Source organism: Bufo bufo, chromosome 3 (genome assembly GCF_905171765.1).
Source record: "Bufo bufo chromosome 3, aBufBuf1.1, whole genome shotgun sequence".
NCBI classification, from domain to species: domain Eukaryota; kingdom Metazoa; phylum Chordata; class Amphibia; order Anura; family Bufonidae; genus Bufo; species Bufo bufo.
The window spans coordinates 527,765,728-527,778,918 of record NC_053391.1 but is presented as its reverse complement, the minus strand read 5'-3'; the positions used below and the strand labels follow the sequence as shown (position 1 = coordinate 527,778,918).

Below are 13,191 nucleotides of genomic sequence, written 5' to 3'. Positions count from 1 at the left end.
GTCGGCAAAAATACCATGTGGATGCTAGAGGTCAGAGGAGAATGGGCCGACTGATTCAAGCTGATAGAAGAGCAACGTTGACTGAAATAACCACTTGTTACAACCGAGGTATGCAGCAAAGCATTTGTGAAGCGACAACACGCACAACCTTGAGGCGGATGGGCTACAACAGCAGAAGACCCCACCGGGTACCACTCATCTCCACTACAAATAGGAAAAAGAGGCTACAATTTGCACGAGCTCACCAAAATTGGACTGTTGAAGACTGGAAAAATGTTGCCTGGTCTGATGAGTCTAGATTTCTGTTGAGACATTCAAATGGTAGAGTCCGAATTTGGCGTAAACAGAATGAGAACATGTATCCATCCTCTGATGGCTACTTCCAGCAGGATAATGCACCATGTCACAAAGCTCGAATCATTTCAAATTGGTTTCTTGAACATGACAATGAGTTCACTGAACTAAAATGGCCCCCACAGTCACCAGATCTCAACCCAATAGAGCATCTTTGGGATGTGGTGGAACAGGAGCTTCGTGCCCTGGATGTGCATCCCTCAAATCTCCATCAACTGCAAGATGCTATCCTTTCAATATGGGCCAACATTTCTAAAGAATGCTATCAACACCTTGTTGAATCAATGCCACGTAGAATTAAGGCAGTTCTGAAGGCAAAAGGGGGTCCAACACTGTATTAGTATGGTGTTCCTAATAATTCTTTAGGTGAGTGTATATAGGATATGATAACTTTATTCTGCAGGCTGATATAATTATGGTGATGCAGGTTTATATCTGTTTATTTCATGTTTTGCTACTTTTTCATCCTAAAATCAAATGTTTATTAAAAAAAATTTCCTTGCATTGCCACAGCTAAGACTTAGAATATTTTTTCCGTCAACATAGCTGTGTGAGGGCTTGGTTTTGCGGGACAGGCTATAGTTTTTATTGGTATCACTCTGTGGTATATACGACAATTTGATGTCATGATTACATGATTCTTTTATAGATGGGGTAATTACAAATGCGGTGATACCAAATATGGCTACTTTCATATCTGCGTTTTTGTTGTACGGTTGTGAGATCCGGCAGGGGTTCTCAAAACTACAGCAAAACACTTCTGTTATAATAATACAACCAGCTGCATCTGTTCAGAACGGATCCGGTTGTATTTTTATCGAAAATGAAGAAACCAGATCCGGCACTAAAACTTTTGTAAGTCAATGGGCACCAGATCTGGTACCATTAATTGACATGGTTTTTGGTGCCGGATCCGGCTTCTTCAGTTTTCCATGCCGGACACAAAAACGCTGCATTTGGAACGCAGCAAACTGGAACAGAATGCATTCTGATGCACTCCATTCCGGTTTGTTCCGTTTTGTCCCCATTGTAGGAGTTTTTTTACTTGACATTTTTTTTTTTATTATTACTTTTTTCACTTTTATTTTTAAGTGTATTGTACTGTCAATTTTATTCTGACATTTTGCCTAATCAGACCCTGCCTCTGGTAGGCTTCCGTACGTGGCACACCTGGAGGCCTTTTTAAGGTCTCTGGCTGCCATGGCAACAATCGAGACCCAGCAATAGCATTTTGGTGGCTAATGGGAAAGAGAATGGAGATTACGCTCTCTGTACACCCCTTAGGATGCCGTGGTCAGTATAAGTTATAGTGAAGGAGTGTTCCTAGGAATGTCATTACTGATATTTGCTCTGTGTAAATGTGTCACTGATCGTCCGGTGAATGAAAAATGCAGCACCAAAAATTTGCCAGCAGCAGATTGCCTGGTGTAAACAGGGATCTTCTGCCAGCAGACAGTGAATCGGTATAGGGACAAATCATCGCACTACCTATCCCTTATTCCCATACAGATGGGATGATTGCTGCCCACCTCTCTTCCCAGCGATGGGCAATTATTGTGAACAAACATTTCTTGTCAGTCGGACCAGACCCCTTTCCAAATCCCTGGTTTGGGTGTGACTGCGGATAGCTGCAATATCTCACTCACAGGAGTCCAGGAAGTCCGTGAAAATATTATAGAAATGTTTAGTTTGCTCTACTGCTCTATTTTACATGAATAGTAGCTTTTTGGTAAATTTTTCCTATTCTCCTATTTTTTGGACAGAGTTTATCAAAGCACAGTCGAAGCAATATTGGAACTGAAGGAGGTCCTCCACCATTTGTGCCTTTTGGACAGGTAGGATTGCGCTTATGTGTCTCTCATATGTATAATGGAAAAATACTACTGTTTTGCTTGTGAAATAATGAACAAGTTCAGTTCAAGAGGTTTTCCAAATGTCTTCTCAGAAAAATAAAACAGATGAGATCACAGTGCGTTTACATGTAGCTGTTTTCTTTGGGTAGGGATTCACATGCCAATGGGCATAGACCAAGTGATTGTGTATATGCAGTAGTTAGTGGCTGGTTTACCTTAACCCCTTAATGACCAGGCCAGGAATGGTCTTAACCCATAAAGCCATACATGTACGGCATTTTGCGTCTGCGCAGAGGTCGCAGTAATGCCTGTACAAGCGTCACAGACGCCTGTACAGGCCGTTTTACTACCTAAAAATGCATATGCATACGCACACTAATTTCACTGCCAGTCACAGCAATACCGCTGGTGCCTCAAAGATCCAATAACAGAGCTCTGTACATTACAGAGCATTGTTATTAGTGAGGAGGCTGCTGATTTGCCAGTATCAGTGGGCTGTCGTGTCTTTGGCCGCTCCTCTCGCACCCCTTCTCCCGCGCACTCAACACAGCAGCAGCAGCCATTTCTTTTATTATGAAAAAGGACGGCGCTCGTGCCATTACCGGCTACTAATGAAGGGAAAGCATGGCAGGAACGAAGCCTCTGCTGAGCCAAGACCATGAGAGAAGTGTCAGGCTCGTGTCATACCCAAAGTCCCAACATGCCCTGCAGGCTTCTATCTGCTGCTGGGAGTTCAATGTGGAGGTTTATGAATAGAAAAACTAATAGCCAAGAGGCTAAAGAAAACCCTGTTTCTGACCCTTATGGTAAAACGTAACTTTCATTAGATTTCTCTAAGGCTGGGTTCACACCTGAGCGTATTCGATAAGCACGTTTTTATAGGGCGTTTTAGTATTTTGGAGTAGTACGCGCGTTTGTGTGATTGACCACAGAGGCATCCACTGAAAAACTGCCACAATACGCGCGACAATACGCCCCAAAGAAGCTCCTGTACTTCTTGGGGCGTAGGGCGTTTTACAGCGCGTTCATACGCGCTGTAAAACGCTCAGATGAGAACCATGCCCATAGGGAAACATTGTTTTTTGCCTGTTGTGAACCTAGCCTAACACCTAAAGAAAAAAAAGGGAATGTTTGCAGGTCGCAATATGGGCACAGGCCTAATGCTCAAGGCCCTAGTTATATGGAGAATGACTTTTATTTTAACCCCTTCCCAACCTCCACTATACATATCTATGGGAGCATTAAAGTCCCCTTGGGTGACTTAAAATAAGTGAAAAGTAATGAAAATAGGTTATGAAAACTAAAAAATGTGTAAAATTCAAATCCGCCCCTTTCCACATATCAATAACTAAAATAATCAATGAAAAATAAAGATCATTGTCACCCACAACATGCTCGTACTATTAATCGTATTTATTCCATACAGTGAACTCCATAATGGCTAAAAAATCAAAACTGTGCATTTACCGTTTTTTGTTTTTTTTTGCCTTATCTCCTAACAAAAACTGAATAAAAAAATGATCAAAAAGGCATATTCCAAAATGAGGGGTTGGGTCAGCACAACCTGCCTGTAGGTGCACATCACTATGGCGAAATACATATACAAACGGAAAATGCAAATGTGATCGCACACTACATCCAGCACTCTGCCCTCCATGCTGGACGAGACATTGGTTTATATTTTGGCCAAAGCATAGTAAGCCACTCACCGCGTCAAGGTTGTCTCATGAGTGGTCCCTAACTCTTGTTCCTACCTGTTCATGGGCCATGACAGCCACATAAAATCCAGGGAATGCAGGTCAGCATGCAAGCCAAGTACATTTTGCTTGTAACCCCGTCCGGTGCCATTACAGCTTTCATCGGATCCAGGGATGCAAGTACCAACATGCATGCTGAACCCACCATATACTTCTCCTGGAGCCAAATGGCTAATGGTAGGTTCTATACAAGCAGACTCAGTTTTATACTGACTTTAAAACCAGCCTCAAGGACAGATTAACTGGTCAGGTGTGCAATGACTCCAAGGAGATCGCCACGCCTCCAATATATACTACAAAGAAAAAAATAAGGGGTTGGGTCAGCACAACCTGCCTGTAGGTGCACATCACTATGGCGAAATACATATACAAACGGAAAATGCAAATGTGATCGCACACTACATCCAGCACTCTGCCCTCCATGCTGGATGAGACATTGTTAGGGACCACTCATGAGACAACCTTGACGCGGTGAGTGGCTTACTATGCTTTGGCCAAAATATAATCCAATGTCTCATCCAGCATGGAGGGCAGAGTGCTGGATGTAGTGTGCGATCACATTTGCATTTTCCGTTTGTATATGTATTTCGCCATAGTGATGTGCACCTACAGGCAGGTTGTGCTGACCCAACCCCTTATTTTTTTCTTTGTAGTATATATTGGAGGCGTGGCGATCTCCTTGGAGTCATTGCACACCTGACCAGTTAATCTGTCCTTGAGGCTGGTTTTAAAGTCAGTATAAAACTGAGTCTGCTTGTATAGAACCTACCATTAGCCATCTGGCTCCAGGAGAAGTATATGGTGGGTTCAGCATGCATGTTGGTACTTGCATCCCTGGATCCGATGAAAGCTGTAATGGCACCGGACGGGGTTACAAGCAAAGTGTACTTGGCTTGCATGCTGACCTGCATTCCCTGGATTTTATGTGGCTGTCATGGCCCATGAACAGGTAGGAACAAGAGTTAGGGACCACTCATGAGACAACCTTGACGCGGTGAGTGGCTTACTATGCTTTGGCCAAAATATAAACCAATGTCTCGTCCAGCATGGAGGGCAGAGTGCTGGATGTAGTGTGCGATCACATTTGCATTTTCCGTTTATATATTCCAAAATGGTATCAATAAAATTGGCCCACAAAAAACCCCAGCTATTGGGCTTGGCCACACCATCTGCCAGTTTGGCTCTGCATACAACATGGGGCCACTTCTACGTTTTTTTTTTTGTTTGTTTGTTTTTTGCAGGGCCACTTTGAGTTCCTAATCTTTCCCCTGGATTTACAACAACTAGAAAGCCACAGGTTGGAGACCCCTGCTCCAGAGTATGTTTCCACCCTCTATGAGGACTCAGAATGGTCTAACAGGCTATTTTGGGATGGTTTTTCTAAACTGGACAAGGAATGTGATATCAGCTGCCTGGACTGAAACATCTTCTTTATGAAGAAGTGTTCAATCTGGACAATGAAGCATGCAAAATTCCCATATCTTACAATGCATTTATAGAGCACACCAATATATTTGTGGTGTCTCTCTCTCTCATATTCTGTGGAATATGTCAGCGTTATAAGTGTGTAAAATAAATATATATACAATTGTACACACACACAGTAAGTTAATTTACTGAATAAATCTTGACCACTGATGACCAACTTTCATTCCTCCCTTTAGCGTTGTGCATCTGTTGCTTCAGTTGACAGCAGAGAACTTGATAGCCGAAAGACGCTGCAGGCTCCGAGTGCCACCAAATCTGTGGGGGAGAATGATGAGTTTGAAAAACAAAGGACTGCTGCCATTGCTGAAGTAGCAAAAAGCAAAGAGGTTTGTGACCCTTGTTTACTTGAGTAGTTCACCTTGACTAATGGATTGAATGAGTATGTTTTCCACGGAAACGCCATTATTCCTAATGTGTTTATGCACTCTCTGTCTCTGTTCTTTTGTCTCTTACACGGTTCCGTTTTTATAAATGAGCGTGCATATTTGCCTTACAGCGTTTGCTTCATGACTGTGACAAAGTTCAATAGTCCTGGATGGAAAAGTTTGCATAAACTAAAATTTTACTTCTATGTTGCTGATTCTGAACGTGTAGACCCCACTGTGATCAGTGAGCTGCTTAGTGATTTTCCTATAGTTCTCTCATTGAAGGCTCCATTTTATCAGTGACTTAGAGTGATAAAGAGTTACATAGAACAACCCTGAATGTAGTCTTGAATGTTTTATATACTGTATGAATGCACTTTAGATTGGGTCAAAAATCTGTTTGCAGCTTTGTAAAAAAACATGGTAAAAACAGTTGCCAAACAAGTGCCAGTTGGCCACTTTCTCGTTACTGTTGACCAAAGTGTATATAAGATGATTATATGGCACTTACTAATTTAGCCTTTCTTGAAATTCTGCACCATTTTCTATATTTTATAAGGTACACAAAGTCTATTGTACTGTCCACTCAGAGGTCTTGTCCATAAAATGGCTGCTGATGGAGGGTCATGTGACCAGGCAAATCACCTCCATTTGATGTCTCCTCCATTCAGATACATTGCCCCTGCCATCTGCATTTGTTCTGTTGGGAGTTTAGTGCAGTGTGTTTGGATAGAGGGGAGTTGCCTGGTCACATGACCCTCCATCAACAGCTATTTTATGGACAGGACCTCTGTGTGGACAGTATGAAATATGTGTACCTTATAAAATACAGAAAATGGTGCGGAATTTCAACAAAGGCTATATTAGTACGTGTCATATAATTATCTTATATACACATTGGTCAACAATAACCAGAAAGTGGCCAAGCCCTTTAAGGTTCCTGCAGAACTAGAAAGTGGCTTGGTTCCATGACTGCTGCAGCCAGTCACAGGCCTCAGTGGTCACATCTGCTTGAATGGTACATCACTGATGTGACCGTTGTGACAGCTGAGGTTTGAGATTGACCGCAGCAGTTACAGGACTAAAGCACTTTCGGTCCTACAGAGACCAAATAGCCAGGACTGGGGCAATGCCAGGACCACAGGTGAAATTTTTTATTTTTATATATTAGACACACTTTAGGTCCACAGGAGCTTTAAAGTTTTTTTTTTTAATGTGGCAAATAGCAGTGATGTTGTTAGTAGAATAATAATAATAATAATAAAAAAAATTACCTTCCAAAGTCCTCTCTGATCCAGTGCCATTCTGTCCTTTCCATGGTGTATTACTTTGGCTGCAGCTGTCAGATGCTATATACCAATTATATATACCCAACCAAAAGCCCCAATGGTACCCAGCTTCCCATTTACAAGTCCATGTATAATCTATGGAGGACATTTATCATGACTGGTGTTCCCATACACCAGTCTTGATCCTCCTGTGACTATAGTCATAGTCACTCACAATACAAACAAACATGAAACATTTTATTTAACCAAAATGTATTATTTAATGATACCTTCCCTTGCTGCTACATTTTTCATTTACAATTGTTATACGCCTTTGTAATTTTTACTTCAGTCCAAACAACATATTGCTCCTTGTATTTAGTGAGGTTTGTTCATTTTTTTATTTTTATAAATACTGTAGTCAAATACGGTACGTATTTGACTACAGTATTTATAAAAATAAAAAAACACAGTATTATTTCTTTTCGTTTATTTCAAAAATGTAAATAACGCTATACAACCTTCCTAGGTTGCAAAAATGTTACCCCTCAGCATAAACGGACATGCTGTGGATTGAAAATTCATAATGCAAGTCACTTTACGCTGGGTTTCTCTGCAGCGTGTGGATGTACCCTTACAGTGGAATGGCATGAACCAGATTGTAATTAAAGATGTTATTTCATAGGGTATACAAATGGCAGGTCTTCTACAGATTTATGGAGAATTTTTAAAATAAAAAAGTGGTATTTTAAAGATGACAACGTCATGCCTACCAAGTATTTGTCTGATTAGATACCATCCTGTCCAACAATAATGTGAGCACTTGTATTGGCTGTCCTTCTCCAAGCTCTGCTTGCTGAAAAAGGACCTGTCCGCAGGGGCGTAGCTATAGGGGGTGCAGTGGTAGCAGTCGCTACCGGGCCCAGGAGCCTGAGGGAACCCAAAGACCCTTGTGCTGCACAGGGAAGACACCGGTATTATAGAAAGCACATGCTGGTCAAGTTACACCTCTGGATGGCCTGAAGGGGTTTGGTCAAGAATTTGTGCCTCAAGCAGTACAATTGCTATGTGCTTCCCTGGCCACAAAGCACTGAGGGGTGGGGGGGCCAAGATGAACACTTACACCAGGGCCCATGAACCTTTAGCTACACCTCTGCCTGTCACCAAAAACTGCAGTGCAATCTGCAGGCAGCATATTATAGAGCAGGAGAAGCTGAGCAGATTGATGTATAGTTTTGTGGAAAAAGATAACCCCTTGCCCATTGGACACCATCATTGACAAAGTGATCCCATTTTCTGGCTAGGTTTCTAAGCTGCAGAGACTTGGATTCAGTGTAAAAGTCCTCTGGAAGTTGCCCAGTTTAACGCTTGTGTTATTTTATATCCTGCTATATTGTTTTCCATTTGGGTTTATTGTTATGATTCAGTTCAGAGTAGCTCATAATCGTGAACATTATATAACATTGACAGGACCTAAAGAGGCAATGAGTAGGTTTCTGTTCCGTTTTATGGAAATTAACTTTTTATTTATCAGTAGGTACATTTCAATAAAGAAAAAAAAGCAACTTCCAGGGATTTATCGCACTACGAATAATAGCATACTCTTTAGGATCATTTTTATTAGGAGTTGTTGACCTTACCGCAGCCTTTCTTATCTTCAGACCAAGACGTTTGGAGGAGGCGGAAATGCTGGAAGCAATCTCAATGCCGGTGCTGGAGGGAGTCGTAATAGGGAAGTGTTCCAGAAAGAGAAGATAATCAGAAGTGAAGGTAGATCGGAAGGAGTGTATCGTGAGCTGGTAAGGTTTTACCACTGAACAAAACTTTATATAACCGGAGGAGACAAATGTATCTGCATATCCTCTCTAGTCCTTATTATTTCACTCCCCCCCCCCCCCCCCCCCCCCCAAGTTTCTTTATTTAGACTGAGCAGCGTTCTTGGCAGTTATACTGGCATCGTGAAGCCCGTTGCATCGAGCAATTGTTACATGTATTATTGTTATGGCTTGGCGTCTTAACAGACTAAAAATGCTGTCTTGTATTTGCATAGATGTCTCTTAATTTGCCTTTCAGACTGGTTGAAATTAATATAGTGCAGAACGGTTCAAATTCCCTCATGAACTGCAAGTGCTGATATTTGGGATGTAGTCACATAGAATAATCTTGCACTAGCTGCAATTTTATTACGTTGTAGCTGACTTTTTGCAGCTTTTGTTTGTGTTGGGAACTAGAGATTTTATATAGAACATATTGATCAGGATAATGGTTTAGTTTGGTTTAGATAATCTATAGTACTTTATCTGTCACTACCTTCATGAACAGCTTGAATATTCCCTGTGAATATACCTATAAACAGTATTACTTGTCTGAGGTTTGGGAGAAGCTACTTTTTGTGTGCAAGTTATTTTGTCCTACTACTCTGGTGTGGGCGACTTTTATTTCTCTTGCCTATATAGCACCAACATATTCTACAGTGCTTATACGGACAGTATCATCACTCGCTGTCCGCAGTGGAGCTCATAATCTAAATTCTCTAACATTATGTCTTGAAATATGGAAATGGGAGTACCCAGAGGAAAGTGATACAAACACGGGGAGAACATACAAACCTGCTGTAAAGCAACAATAGGTAGTTGTTTGAAGTAACTCTGTCAGCTCTCTTACAGCTTGGAATGGGGGAGAGTGCAGCACCTAGTCATTTATAGTTTTTTGTTATTTGATTCAGTAAACTTCCACATACTGCTGATTGACTGCTTTATTCATACCAATGTATATGTCGCAAATGATGAAAATGAAGCTTTGATCAAATCCCTTAGGGAAATGGTGAAAATGGAGATTTAATCAAATCCCTTAGGGAAATGATGAAAATGGAGATTTGATCAAATCCCTTAGGGAAATGATGAAAATGGAGATTTGATCAAATCCCAATGGAGATTTGATCAAATCCCTAAGGGAGATGATCAATTCACGGAAGATGTTTAAAATAACATCTCTGTGGGGTGATTTCCCTAAAGCAAGTAAGTGATTTGGTTCAAATCCCTTAACTGTTTTAGTGAAAAGATGAAATAAACAAGTAAGGAGTCCTGGGAAAAAAAGAAAGCAGTCGAAGGACCTTTGATTACCTCATAGACATGTGACCAGTAATATTGCTATGTTTCTGGTCACATGGTGATGATGTCATCAAAGGTCCTTTATCCCATAGCTCTCAGAGTTCGCCGATAAAAGGCCCTAGCGACGCCCCTGATTCTAGGTATATACTATTCTTGCAGGGGGAACACAGCCAGGCATATTTCTGTGGGGGCACACTCCTGGCCATGGGTTCAGATATAGAAAAAAATCTAACTTTGACAGAAGTTGTATCTGAAGAACAGTTTAATGAAACTATCAGGATGTTTTTGAACAAGCGGCATGATAAAGAAAAACCTTTGTGGACTTGTGAAAGGATAGAAGAAGCTATCACAGTCATTGAGCAATTTAAATTAGCACCACTACTTAAACTACAACGGACACATAAACAGTACTATTATGGAAAAATAAATACGATGTTATGGTTAAAGGTACTAAAAAATCTTTGATTTTGAAGAGAAAGTCTGACTCCAATCCAAATATCTAAACAATATTATTTCATATTATTATTATTATTATTATTATTATATTATCAAAAATATTAAACTTTTCACTAAAACAGTTAAGGGATTTTATGATCAAATCACTTACTTTCTTTAGGGAACATCATCTTCCATGAATTGATCATCTCCCTTTGATCAAATCTCTATTTTCCTCTTAGGGATTTGATCAAATCTCTATTTTCATCATTTCCCTGCGACATATATACCGTACTAGTAGAGTTTTCAGTCAGTTGGTGGGGAAACGGGGTCTGGTATAATTAAAACTTCAGGGGCAGACAGGAGTGTGATAAAATCTCTTCCTAACAAAGCTAGTACCTGCCCTGTACCTCACATGGATCCAGAGATCTTTAAATTCATTGATCTGCTTGATTTATATCAAGTTGGCAGCTCAGGGGGAGTGTATTTTCTTCTGCAGCTCAGGAGGCGTGTCCATTCTGCTACAGCTCTCTCCCTATCACAGCTCAGGGTGTAGTTGAAGAATGAAACTGAGCATGTGCAGCCTTCTCAGTGAACCGGACAAAGAAATAAGAAAAAGAACAAGCAGCAGGTGGTGCTATACAGTACATTTTATTGAATAACTCAGCAGCTATACAAAAATTTTAATTACATGCTGTAACCATACCGTTCCTTGTCATGCCTTGTATTCCGCATTTCGTTTTTTGGATCTTTGTTCTATGATCTGTTCTCTGGCGCATGCGGGCTTATCACTTTGTAACGCTGACTTTGATCTTTAGTTGCGAAGTTATGATGTGAAGATTCGCACTCAGTATATACCGCTGTGGTTTCAATTACCAGACGCGTTTCGAAACCGCACGGGTTTCTTCCCCAGTGGTTGAAAATATAAGCTCATTATATTTTCAACCACTGAGAAAGGAACTCTATAGTAAGATTTACTTTCTGAGAGACACTGCAAAGGTCTTTCCAGAAGGGATTTCGGATAGCTTGACGGGACAGGCCGAGATTTTAGCGGGATCAATGATGAATTGAGGCTCCTCCTCCTGGTCAGTGGAATCAAAGGATCTAGAAAGAGCATCTGCTTTGACGTTCTTATCTGCAGCACGAAAGTAAAGAACAAAATCAAAACTAGCAAACTGTGCAGACTGTAGGTAGGTGAGGTTCTTGTGGTCGGTATAGATCACTACAGGATGACTGGCTCCTTCCAGAAGGTATCGCCATTCCTCCAATGCCATCTTGATGGCCAACAACTCTCTGTCCCCAATCGAGTAGTTGTGCTCAGGAGCGGAGAAGGCCCTGGAGAAGAAGCCACATGTTGTCATCTTACCTGAGGGAGATCTTTGTGAAAGCACCGCCCCAGCTCCAATAGACGATGCATCCACCTCCAAGAAACATTGCTTAATGGCATAAGGACGATGAAGTACTGGAGCCACAGAGAAGACCTGTTTCAAGACTTGAAAAGCTGATTCAGCTTTAGCAGTCCAATTTTTGGGATTCGCCCCTTTACGCGTCAAGGCTGAGATGGGGGCTGTCAAAGAAGAGAAGTGTGGCACAAATTGGCGGTAGTAGTTGGCAACCCCAGGAAACGTTGAATAGCTTTTAAACCAGAAGGACAAGGCCACTTCAAAATCGCAGACAGCTTTTCAGGATCCATCTGTAGGCCAGTAGCAGATATTATGTACCTCAAAAATGGAAGCGAGGTTATTTCGAGGTTATTTCGAAGATACATTTTTCAAACTTGGCATACACACGATCATAGCCTTTGAAGGACCAAGAGTACCTGCTTCTGGTGAGTAGCCAAATCTGAAGAAGACAAGGATATCATTTAGATAAACCACACGAGAGTATACACAAGAGTAAACACAAGAGTATAACAAGTCTCTGAAAATATCGTTAACAAATTCTTGGAACACTGCAGGAGCATTGCTTAGTCCAAAGCGTAGGGTGTTGAAGGCGGTCTTCCACTCGTCCCTTTGACGAATTTGAATCAAGTTTTAGTCCCCACACAGATCTAATTTAGAGAAGATCTTAGCTCCTCTGAGGCGGTCAAACAACTCTGGAGGGAAAGGGGTATTTGTTCTTGATTGTGATTTTATTTAGACTCCTGTAATCCATGCATGGCTGTAGAGAGCAGTCTTTTTTTTCTTTACAAAGAAGAAGCCAGCGCCAGCTGGAGAAGGGGATTTCCGGATAAATCTTTAATATAATCAGACATGGCCTGTGCCTATGTAGGTGACAGAGGATAAATGCGACCACGGGAAGATGAAGAACCAGCAACCAGATCAATAGGACAATCATAGGGCCTGTGTGGAGGTAACATCTCATCCTCCTTATCGAAGACGTTGGCATAGGCATGGTATGCTGCAGAAAAATCTTCAAGATTTGGTGCTACACGAGCAGGCTGAACAGGAGAAAGACAACTACTAAGGCAGTACTGTCCCCAACGAAGCACCTCTCCAGAATTCCGATCAAGAATAGGTTCATGGGAACGGAACCATGGTAGCCCCAAAAGGAGAGGATGA

The 13,191-nt window shown here is 41.4% G+C and overlaps 1 protein-coding gene across 2 annotated transcripts in view; it reads left to right on the top strand.

Annotated features, from left to right (window-relative positions):
- The window catches only part of TDRD3 (tudor domain containing 3), a 367,839-nt gene that overhangs the window by 256,836 nt on the left and 97,812 nt on the right, over nucleotides 1–13,191 (top strand). For both annotated transcript variants that reach the window (XM_040425380.1, XM_040425379.1), the window contains exons 6-8: nucleotides 2,118–2,189; nucleotides 5,629–5,778; nucleotides 8,747–8,884. In XM_040425380.1, coding sequence (XP_040281314.1) covers nucleotides 2,118–2,189; nucleotides 5,629–5,778; nucleotides 8,747–8,884 — 360 coding nt within the window. The remainder of the gene's footprint in view (nucleotides 1–2,117; nucleotides 2,190–5,628; nucleotides 5,779–8,746; nucleotides 8,885–13,191) is intronic.